We start from the raw sequence: 12,145 nt of genomic DNA on the forward strand, positions 1-12,145 counted from the left end.
CTCCTCCATTAGTTTGAACTGTGAGATTCTTATGTTGCACCTGCTGTCGTTTTTCATGCGACACTAGCTAGTCGTTAACCACGGCGATCCTTACGGAGGGTTGTAACATAGGATTCGAAACAACCCATGCTTCAGTAAAATGAATAGGGTCTTATAGTTCTGTCTTGGGTATTATTTTCTATTTCAGAGGCATACTCATACCGTTCTGTAAGATTTGAAAATGGTGAGTCTACACTTACAAGACTTACTAAGTGTTAATAATGATCTTGACCGAAAACGACAACTAAATGACTATCGGAATATGAGTTATTCTGGAGATAGTATTTGGTCAAGAACTGTCTTGCTTTTGTGAAGGAATTCTTGACTGCTCCACGGTAGCATTTGTTCTAAATCACTTAAGTATCGTTGCAAAAATAATGATTATGGGTACATTATCACTTTGCTAAAACTTGATTGGATTTAAAAGCAATTCACTTATAAAATTTGTTTATAATTTCAGAACGACAAGTTCTATTATACAATTGTTGGCTTCGGACAAACTGATTGGGGACAATTATGTAAATTGGAAATCGAATTTGAATACAATACTCATGATAGCGATTTGAGATTTATCTTAATGAAGGAATGTCCTTCCATTCCTAGCTTAAATTCCAACCAAATTGTTCGGGAAACTTTGATAGATTGATCAGGGCTAATGATAAAGCCCGTGCTTATATTCTTGCCAGCCTGTCTGACGTTTTGGCAAAAAGAACACGAGGATATGAACACTTCCAAAGAGATTACGAAATGTCTAAAAGGGATGTTTGAATAGCCGTCCTTCACTTTGAGGCATGATTCTTATCAAATACGTTTACAATAGTTGCATGAAAGAGGGGACCAATGTTCGTGAACATGTCATGGACATGATGGTCCACTTTAATGTGGCTGAAGTGAACGGTGCTATGATAGATGAGAGAAGTCAAGTTGGCTTTATTCTAGAATCTCTTCCGAAGAGTTTTTTGAAATTTTGTACCAATGCCTTAATGAATAAATCGAATACAACTTGACAACTTTGCTTAATGAGCTGCAGGCTTTTCAGACCAAGTTAAGAACTAAGGGTCTGAAACCAGTACCAGAAGTAAATGTTGCTTCTGCTGAGAAGAGAGGAATGTCCTCCAAGCCTGAAATTGCCTCGTCTTCATAGACTAAGAGTATTCCAGCGAAGAAAGACAAAGGGAAAGGGAAAAAGCCTGCTGGTAAAAAGAGCAAGAAAACCACTGCAGAGAAAGAAAAATGTTTCCACTGCAACATACTAGGGCACTGGAAGAGAAATTTTCCTAAATATCTTGTAGAGAAGAGAGCAGATAAAAGAAAACAGGCTATTTAGATCCTGGAGACCGTTTACTCAGCTCATCCAGTAGGATAAGTTGCTGATGAAGATGTAAATTACCTGCTTTTGTTAAATCTTGTAATGAACCTTTTGTACATATTTTTTTGTTATGAATGAAATGTTTTTTCAAGAAATATTCTTATTCTATCTCATAGCAACTTCTGTTAGGAATCAAATTGTTAATAGCCATCAGCAAATATTCAGATATTTAAATGGCTAAGATCGAAGTATAATGAATTTAAGATTTCTAGCTCTGACTGTTAACAAGAGTTGTTAAAGCAGGTCAGACCATCTTAATCAAAGAGTTGAGAGTACCTCAATGTAATGGGGGGGAAATGTTCTTCCTAGCCATTATTGAGAAGTAGATGAATTCCCCATAAGAAACCTATTTGTATACTAATATGTTTACATGATTCTCTCGGTTAAAGTGTTTAAGATTCATCTAGTAAGACTAGAAATACCGGAGGTTAATAACCTAGAGCAAGTGGGAGAAATATCAGCTATGAGATACCAAATGGTAAAACCATGGGTATGGGATGCCCTAGTTTATTGTATTTCTCTATAAAACTCAGAAACTCAGTCTTATATATTGAATGTATAATTTACCACTGGAGTTTTAGTTCAAGTGAGAGTTTGTTGGGTTTTTTGTCCTAAAACTCGTGGTTTGTAAATGTTAGAACATATTCTGAGAATTCAATAATGTTGTTGTTGAATATATTGTTTTTTTTTTAGAAATTCAATAAACCTAAATCCCTTGACTATTATATGTTTATTTGAACTTTATGTGGAGACATACAAGTGGATCAGGTTCGAGTAAATAGTCAAAATGATCTATATTATATGAATAAGGTTGGGTACCTTATTTTGGTAACACTATTGGATGCGGCCTACTTTGTAGTTGTTACAAAGAGTTGTGAAGTGCTACATACGAAGTGATCCTAATTCGTACATGTTGAGACATGAGGAGTGGGGGTGTCCTGTGTAAATGAGTTTTGTGCAAGATCGAACCACGAAACCTGTCACTCTTACCTTATAACGTTGTTTACTGTTTAAGACTGACTATTTCAAAGCAATGACCTAGGTAACTTAACCTTAATCCTGAGCTTACTATGAACTCCTGTTTATTCGGGATTATCCTTTGATCTGTAAACGGTGAGAGTAGACCAATTGCCTCTGCTCAATAAACTTACAATTTTGAGGATAAGATCGGATGAATAGCTAGGAATATAGGATGCAAGAGGGAATTCACTTCTACCCGATTAGGGTTAGTAGAGAGATTGTTCCTTTCAAGTGCTGATTCTGGGTCTTGAACAAGAGGCCTCACCCTCTCATTAACCTGAAAAGGATTCGATTTGTTAATTGGATCACAAATCAATTGTTCATTAGGGGATTAATGGAACTTAAGAAACAAGAGGTAATTTTGGGGGTAAAATAGAAATTCGCCCCAGCCGTTATTACAAGCAACCTGTAAAGGTTGAACTTACTAATCATAGTTATATCGAGTGGACATAATATATCTACAGTGAGGGGAGTTCAACCATGGGCTTTAGTGGAATCACCCATTAGTTAACGAATGGGGGTTAGATCGGTCTAATGAGTTTAGCCGATTAATCTCGGATCGTTGGAGCCCATGATCTGTAGGTCTGCGAGGTCCCTCTACTTGCTCGTAAATAGATAAGCTTTATGATAGCTTGAGAAATTAATTTGAAATGTTTAAATTAAACGGAACAAAAGAATAAATATTTAAATATGATTTAAACATATGAAGATGATTATTGTGCAAAAATTAATTTAATATTTGATATTAAATTAATTTTATGAAATTAATTTAAGAAAATCAATTTTTGAATTAAAATGGTTTTAAATCATTTTTTTGTTTTAAAATAAAATGAAAAAGCATTTTACATGGTTGCACAAAATGGAAAATGAATTTTCTCTATTATCATCATCTTTATGCCCACACAAAAGACATTATCCTCTCTACTTTGATTCTCCAAGCATGAGCTGCAAGCCATGCACTCCATCTCTTTGTATGTTCATCTAATATATGTAAAGAAGATTTGAGTTGTGGAAAAAGATGAATGCAGAATTTTGAGTGAAAAATTTATGTGAAGAAGAAATTGTCTTCTTCAATCGGCTGTGTCGAGCTCCTCTTACTTCTTCATATCTTCAAGCTATTCTTGAGTCTCACAACTCTACCTAAAACTCTAAGAGCATAGTAGGGAAGTCTTTGAGGTGGTTCACGGTGATATCAAGTGAAGACAGCAGCTGTACAAACGTTTTGTTAGAGAGTTCATCAAAGGTATGTTCTGAAAAGCCCACTTTTTAAGAAGAACATGTTTTAATTTTTGCCAAAATTAGTAAATTAGAATGTTTATGGATCCTTGATACTTCTACTGCATGTTGTTTAACTCTTTCAGAAAGAGCCTTATTTCATGTTATCATTACTTATTCTTTAACCTAAAGGCCCTGGTAATGATATTGACATCTTTTTACAACCGTTAGTGTATGAACTGAAGTTCTTATGGGATGTAGGGGTTGAAACTTGTGATGCTTCACTAAAACAAAATTTTAATATGCGTGCTACAGTATTATGGATAGTTAATGATTTTTCAGTATATGGAAACTTATCTGGTTGGAATACAAAAAGTACTTTATCTTGTCCTTCATGTAATTTTGATACTAGATCACTTTATTTAAAAAATAGTGGAAAGGTGTGCTATGTCATCGTTGTTTCTTACCAATAGAACATGAATGGAGACTATATCGAGAGTTGTTTAATAGGTTTATTGAATAAAACCTACCTCCTAAGAATTTTTCTAGAAGTGATATACTTGAACAAGTGAACTAATTTGGAGAACATGTATTTGGCAAGAGTGTGAAAAAAATAAAACGTTCTAAAGATTGGCTAAAGAAAAGCATATTCTTTGAGCTACCTTATTGGAGCACTTTATTATTGCGACACAATTTAGATGTCATGCATATTGAAAAAATGTTTGTGAAGATGTAATTAGTACATTGCTGAAGATTAAAGAGAGGACTAAAGATTATTTGAAGTCTCGTCTTGATCTTGAAGAAATGGATAAAAGAAAGGAATTGCATCAAATACAAGAAAAAAGCAAATTATACTTACTAACTTCATACTATACAATGTCATTAGATGAGAGAAATGCATTTTGTGAGTATTTGAAGAAATTAAAAGTTCCAGATGGATTCTCTTCTACTCTTGGAAGGTGTATCGATCTAAAAGAGAGAAAATTATTTGGTCTTAAAAGTCATGACTATCATATTATTATGGAATATTTGCTTTCATATGCACTTCAAGGATTGATTAGAAAGGAAGTCGAGATGTATTAATTAAATTTAGCAATTTTTTTAAAGATCTTATGCTCAAAAGTCGTTAAAGTGGATGATATAAATCTTCTTGAAGTTGAAATAGCAAAGCTTCTTTGTAAAATGGAAATGATGTTTCCTCCATCGTTTTTTGACATAGTGGTGCATTTATTAATCCATTTACCAAATGAGATTAGAGTTGGTGGACCAGTTAGGTATAGGTGGATGTACCCATTTGAAAGGTATTTAAGTAAGTTAAAAGCTTATGTACGTAATCGAGCTCATCCTGAAGGTTTTATTGCAAAAGGTTATATCAGCAATGAATGTGTAATGTTCTGCACTAGATATTTACATACCATAGAAACTAAGTTCAACCAAAAGAGAAGAAATAAAGATAATGATCATAATCCTTATGAAGGAATATCTATCTTTAAACCACTTGGTCGTCCTATGAGACCGGTCAAACAAACAAGAAGGCTAATGATACAAGAGTGGAGACAAGCTCATCTCTATATTTTAAAGAATTGTGATGATTTCCTCCCATATATTAGATATGTAAAAATTTTCTAAGTGATAATTTTTTAAAATATTTTTAAATAGAATCTAAAATAACTTCTTAATTTTTTTAATGAGCACATCCAAAGATTACAATATCTTGACCCTAGAAACGCACAAAGAAAGCATGATAAAGAGTTTGTAAAATGGTTTGAAGATCATGTAGCGAGAAAAGACAATAGTTATGATATTTATTCATCTATACAATTTCTATTCATTTTAATATATGATAGTATTTTCTATGTAGGTTACTAAATTATATATTGATGGAAGTAACAAAGTTGACAAACAATTATTAGATTTATCTCGAGGTCCATCATAAGAAGTAATATGCTACAAAGGATACATTGTTAATGAATTTAGATTTCGTATCATTGACGGTGATGATTGAAGAAAAACACAAAATAGTGAGATAGTAGTGAAAGGAACTGATGATCAAGAGTACTTTGGTGTATTGCTTGATATTATTGAATTGCAATATATGGGTGGAAATTATTGGGATTGGTGTCCTAATTCTCTCGGAGTCTCGTAGTTTGTAATCTATACACATTATTATGAATAAAATAAGAGTTATTTTATTTCGCATTTACTCATATTCAATAAACAAAGCTCTATGGTTATTGTATGTAAACTTAAGCATATATATGAGATATACAAGTGGATCATGACTTAAGTGATAACCTAAAAAGATTTGTAGTATAAGGATTAAGGAGGGATACCTAATCCTGGTGATACTACGAATACGACCCACTTCGTAGAGGTTTACAAGTGTTGTGAACTACTAGAGATGGTAGATCCTGACCATTCATGTGAAGACATGCGAGTGGAGGTTTTCTATACAAAAAGTTTGTATAAGACTGGACCACGAGATGACTAGTCTCTTTATATAACATCGTTGATACTTGAGACTTACATATCACCTAAATGACCATAGGTGACATGACCTCAATCTTGAGTGTTTTGGGAACTCCTGCCTTTGAGGGTGATCCTTTGATTAGTATGGGTAAGAATGGCTAAATTGCCAACTCAACATGCCTACCTTTTTGTGGATTTGTCTGATTTGGGAGTTGGGAACTCAGTTACACAAGATGGAATTCACTCCTTCCCCGAAGTAGGGGGTAAGTAGATAGATTGCTCCTTTAAGAGCTAATTCCGGGTCTTGAACATAGTGGTCACATCTTCTCTTTGGAAGAGAGAAATCAGTCATAGGGCGGTCCTTTGATTAATATGGGTGAGAATGGCCAGATTGCCAATTCAACATGCCTACCTTTTTGTGGATTTGTCTGATTTGGGAGCTGGGAACTCAGTTACACAAGATGAAATTTACTCCTTTCCTGAAGTAGGGGTAAGTAGATAGATTGCTCCTTTAAGAGCTGATTTCGGGTATTGAACATAGTGGCCACATCTTTTCTTTGGAAGAGAGGACTCAGTCATAGAGCAGTCATTTGATTAATATGGGTGAGAATGGCTAGATTGCCAATTCAACATACCCACCTTTTTGTGGATTTGTCTGATTTGGGAGCTGGGAACTCAGTTACACAAGATGGAATTCACTCCTTCCCCGAAGTAGGGGTAAGTAGATAGATTGCTCCTTTAAGAGCTGATTCTGGGTCTTGAACATAGTGGTCACATCTTCTCTTTGGAAGAGATGACTCAGTCATAGTAAGACTATGACTTATGTTCATTAGAGGGATCAGTGGTACTTAAGGAATTAGATGTAACTACAGGGGCATAACGGTTAATTGGCCTAGCTGTACTTACGAGCGATCGGTGAAGGGTTATCGCACTGTTGATTGGTTGATATGGACACAAAATGTATCTATAGTAAGGAGAGTGCAACTGTTGGTCTTTAGTGAAGTGTCGGATAGTTAACAGATGGTGAATCCTGTGGCTAAAGAGTTTAGTCAGTTATTCACGTACCATTGGATCTTCAAGCTATAGGTTCATAAGGTTCCCTTGGTAGCTCAATGAATTCAAGTCGAGAATCATTTCCTGGTGTTGATTTGAAATGTTCAAATTGACAAGAAGAAGTTCGATTATATATAATATGATCGATGTGATGTATGAGATACATCAAGTGGAAGATTAATGTAAATGAGATTTACATTAAGTACCATAAAATAGAAAAAGAGCTATGGTTTATATGTTTCATGAAATATTAAAACTATAGGTTATAAATATAATATGGTAAGTTGGTTATCATATATATTTATAATAATATTAATTATTGGATAATTATATCTTTTTCTCTAATAACCAATTGAGTGGGAGGTTATTGGTGATTTTATGGTAACTGTGAGATAAAAGGAAAAATGTATTCCTATTTTTAGAAGAGTTACTATTCTCGGAAAGTACTCACGTAATTGTTGTCAAGTGAATTGGTTTTCACTAATCGATAGCTAAAAGAGAGACTAAACGATGGTGGTGTGACACTATATGATAGTTCACTCTGCTGGTCGTAGCTAAACGATCACAGGACTTTTTCTATACGATAGATTACCTTTGTCTACACGATTGAGCATTCGTCTATATGATAAATACTTCTCATCTCCCACTTGCTCAATCGTCTACACGATTGTTATTCCTCCGATCTCTTCCTCTAACCAAGTCCACACAGAGCTCACACTTCTGGATTCTCACACCAAGAATACCAAGGTAGCCATTATGGTGGTGTCTTCACCCAACTTGACTGAGTTCGAGGTTTTGGAGGCCGTTCGTTGAGTTCGAGTTTGTTGTTGATCGTGCTGTGTTACGGTTGTAGTGTTTGAGTGTTCGTGTATTGCTGTCTTGGAGACTGAACAAGCGTTCGTGATCGAGGGAATTTGAAGTATGAGTCTTCAAAGGTATGATACTTTATCCTTTGATCTTATTGTAAAACATGCTGTAATTTCGTATTGTGCATGGCCTGTAAGTTTTCGTTTCTTGACTGTAATTGTTAGTGTTCAATTTTGAATAGAATTTAGGACGATCATTCCGTTGTTCATGAAAATCCTCATGTTTGATTTTAGATGCAAAAATATTATATACGTAAAGAATAAGACCTAATTTGGGATTTTTCATCATTAACCATATAAATACATTTTCCCTACAAACATTTTAGGATACACACTTGCACAAATGTCAAATTGAATTTTTTAAGATTAGACCCGTAGCCTATGTTTTATGATTTTTTAAAAATGGTAAAATCTTTAAGTGCAACCCAATTGAAATACCCGGATGGCCAAAATGTCCCTCACAGTTAAAAATGTGTGATTACCATCTGACTATCATCTGATTGCCAATGATACTGATTACTATTTGATTGTTATCTGATTATTGTCTAATTGCTATTTGATATCAATTGTTATCTTATTGTTATTTTATACAAATTGTTAATGATATTGATATTCTATCTGATTTTTGTTTATTTTATATTGATTATAATCTAATTGCCAATTTGTTTGTGTACGATATGATATTGGTTGTAAATGATACCGATTATCATTTGATTGTATATGATTACTATGTGATACTGATTGTTATTTAATTGTTTGTCTGATTACTATCTAATATCGTTTGTCAATGATACTACTTGATATCTGATTGTTGTCTGATTACTATCTTATAATGATTATTAATAATGTTGACAATCATCTAGTTGCTATTTAATACTAATTATTATTTGATACAAACTATTTGTGATTTTTTTTTATGTAATTTCAATTCCATAGTAAATAGCTTTTTTATTTCCATTTGATTAATAACTTAAATCTATTTAATAAAAAGTAATATGTGATTCATATCTTATTGCTATCTTAGATTCATTGTTAATTCATTCTAAGTTCTTAATAACTTAATTTTTACTATTTTTAAATTTTAAAATTAACTGTCGTAACTATATTTTTAAACACATTGTTTTATAATTTTTAAAATTTAGAAAATATGAAAAAACATAAAAAAATAAAAAAATAAAAAAAATTGTAAAACCTAATCGAACCGCATGTACCGAACATGCGATTCGTTTCAATTTCAAAAAGTAGAATTTTTAAAATTTACGTTGGTTGTTCACAAATCGAAGATGATCACGAATCCCCCAACTGCAAGGTGAGCAAGTTTGAATATTATTATCACTCATTTCGAAACCTCAATGATCAGGCAACTTGGATGAGATGACATTATTATTTTCCTCAGCTCAGTGTGGCCACTTGTGCCTGTCTTGTGTCAATCATTATGTCAACTTTGTCGAATAAAGTTTTCGTTAATAACGCAATTTCTTAAGAAACAGACAAACAAAACAGCATCCGAAACCGCGGCTCGGAAAATGGTTTCAAGAAAGGGCTCAGTGTATAGCCAACCGTACAGCAAGTTGACGTTCATGGCTGCATTCACACCTGGCAGCAAAAATTAAAATATTTTGTTGATATATATCCAATAAATTGTAACATGAATATAGATCAATGGTAAATGGGATACGCTATTATCTTTAAATTCAAAAGCAACGTGAGTTTTGATTGATTTGGAATGATTTTTATTAATATTTTGATTTATGTTCTTTTTTACCTTCTAATTTCATTATAATTGATTTTTGAGATTAATATCTTAAAGCTTATTAAAGTCAAAATTCATCCAATACAAACAAGAGTGTAACTTTCGCATAATAACAACAATAAATAATTTTATTTAGAAGGCTAAAAGAAAAAAAAAACAAACAGTGACAGAAATTTTTTTTATATAATGAGAATTGACTTACTTGTCTAGAATCATAAATAATGTATTTAATTAAAATCTAAACCTAAGAGACAGTAATATTTTATGATTTTTTTTAAAGATAAAATTTCATGTTTTTTAAACATTCAATTTAATCGTTATAACATTTTATAAAAGTTATAGTTTCAAAATTTCACTTTATTTAAAAACAATTAATATAGAGTTCTATTTGTTAGAAAATATATTGACAATAAAAAAAATAAAGCAATAGAGAAGGAACACAAAGATGTATGTAGTTCACTAATAGTATGTTAACCAAGTCCATTAGAAGATGGAGAACATGTAACTATTAGAGAGTATATATATAATAAACAATTCTAAACCATAGGATTAAAAACGTAAAAAAACATACATATGACAAATACGAATACAACTTAGATGGTTAAAAGTACGAGATATCATATTCAATTCATTATAATAACGGAGGATGTGAAGTGAGAAGTAGAAAGGAGAGAGAGAGATGAATATGAAACCCAAAAATCAAATTACATTGAAGTTTATTGACTAAAAACTTAAAGGAAGGAAAATTACATTGAAGTTTTTATGAAGGAAATACAAGATAAAACATAGGAAAAGGATATAAGTCATAAACATTTCTTGGTTAGGTAGTAAAGTAGAACAAAGGGGAGGACGATCAGAGAAACTCCTATAACACTCCAGAAGCCAGCTTTGATCTCAGTCATCAGATCTGCAGGTGTCAAAGCTAGTAGAGAGGACCAAAAGGCAACAACCATCGGCGTTATTGTTAATAACATCAGCATGTAGAGAATCGCCCTCCTAATCGACCAACTTTTGAGATACCAGTTGAACAACATGACAATTAACTGTATCACTGAAAATGCAAGACAAACTGTCACTCCCACCATGAATTTTATGTACTCAGAAGGTGATTTTGTACCCATTATTGATTTCCCTGCTATATAGTCGGTGCCGTTCACTTTCTTGTCCTCTTGCCATACGCCACCCGGTGGATTCGTCCCCGCTTGGAATGCCACCGTTGCGATGAATGTCACTATCACCTATCGCCAGAAAAACGTAAACATTTGAACACTTCTACTAACAATGGATAGCTAGAGGAAGAGAAGGTGTTATTATTAGAGAGAATAATTCAGATTAGAGATCGAACACACTTACCATTACAAAATCAACATCTCTTTCTATCCAACCCTGGTTTGCCTCTTCTCTATCCTTTCTACTTTCCCTTTCAGTATCTATAGATACTGCCGTTGCCTCTTCATCCTTCTTGGCCCCTGCTTTTGCCATTATTGTTAATTGTTGCTAATAAACTTTGAAAACCTTTCAATTGATCCAAACTTCTTATGAAATACAGCCCTTCTCATATGCTTAGTTATAGGTGGCTAAATGATTTTGATGAAGTAATGAAGTCCACAAGTTGAGGTTGATATGTACTTGACTTTTATTTTCGATGAAGATGCCAGGAACTATCTCCTCTTAGCAGCCACAAGATAGTACATATGCACTACTCACACATAATTCCCTTTCCCAACTTGAGGATTAATATATTACAAGTGGCAGGATAGAAACAAAAGTACATTGTCTAACATATTACAATTCTAGTATATCTTCTTACGGATTAAATTACAATTTTAGCCTCTATATTTCGAAGTTTGTTCAATTTTAATTTATGTCAATAAATCTAAAATTTAATCCCTCAGAAGTTAAATTTTACTTAAATAGATTAGATAATAATAATTTGTATGAAAAAAAATATAATATAATATGTGAATATATTTTTAAGTTTTAATATAAAATGCTAATAGATCACAAAATAATAATAATATTAATAAAAATCAATGAGACTAAATTTAAGATTTATATTAAAAGTATATGGACTAAAATTAGATAATTGAACGTATACAAAATAAAATTGAACAACCTCAAACTATATGGATCCAAATTAGGCTAGACTATTGGTGGGCTGGGTTGGATTGAGTTGAAAGATTTTTTAGACTCTAACTCAATTATTTGAGTTTAAGTTTCTTCGTCCCAAATAACATTTATTAAAAGAATAAATCAAACCCGATCCAATCATGAAACATTTGGGTTGGATTTCTTCAAATTATTCAGGTCATTTATTTTAATTTTTGTTTTAAAAAGAAGGAAAATGTTAATATATAAAAG

The 12,145-nt window shown here is 32.6% G+C and overlaps 1 protein-coding gene across 1 annotated transcript; it reads right to left on the reverse strand.

Annotated features, from left to right (window-relative positions):
- Nucleotides 1-10,470: 10,470 nt before the first annotated feature.
- Nucleotides 10,471-11,312, reverse strand: LOC120075089 (uncharacterized). Its single transcript, XM_039028253.2, has 2 exons — nt 11,138-11,312; nt 10,471-11,022 (listed from the first exon to the last, which is right to left on the reverse strand). The coding sequence occupies exons 1-2, from the start codon at nt 11,264-11,266 to the stop codon at nt 10,588-10,590; spliced, it is 564 nt and encodes a 187-aa protein (XP_038884181.1). The 5' UTR covers nt 11,267-11,312; the 3' UTR covers nt 10,471-10,587.
- Nucleotides 11,313-12,145: the final 833 nt, after the last annotated feature.

This window comes from Benincasa hispida, chromosome 4 (assembly GCF_027475165.1).
Source record: "Benincasa hispida cultivar pf3 chromosome 4, pf3_genome.v1.1, whole genome shotgun sequence".
Classification (NCBI taxonomy): Eukaryota; Viridiplantae; Streptophyta; class Magnoliopsida; order Cucurbitales; family Cucurbitaceae; genus Benincasa; species Benincasa hispida.

Coding starts and splice junctions, on each gene's coding strand:
- LOC120075089 (XM_039028253.2), bottom strand. CDS start 11,266: ATGGCAAAAGCAGGGGCCAAGAAGGATGAAGAGGCAACGGCAGTATCT. Junction 11,023..11,137: donor GAGATGTTGATTTTGTAATG/GTAAGTGTGTTC, acceptor TTCTGGCGATAG/GTGATAGTGACATTCATCGC.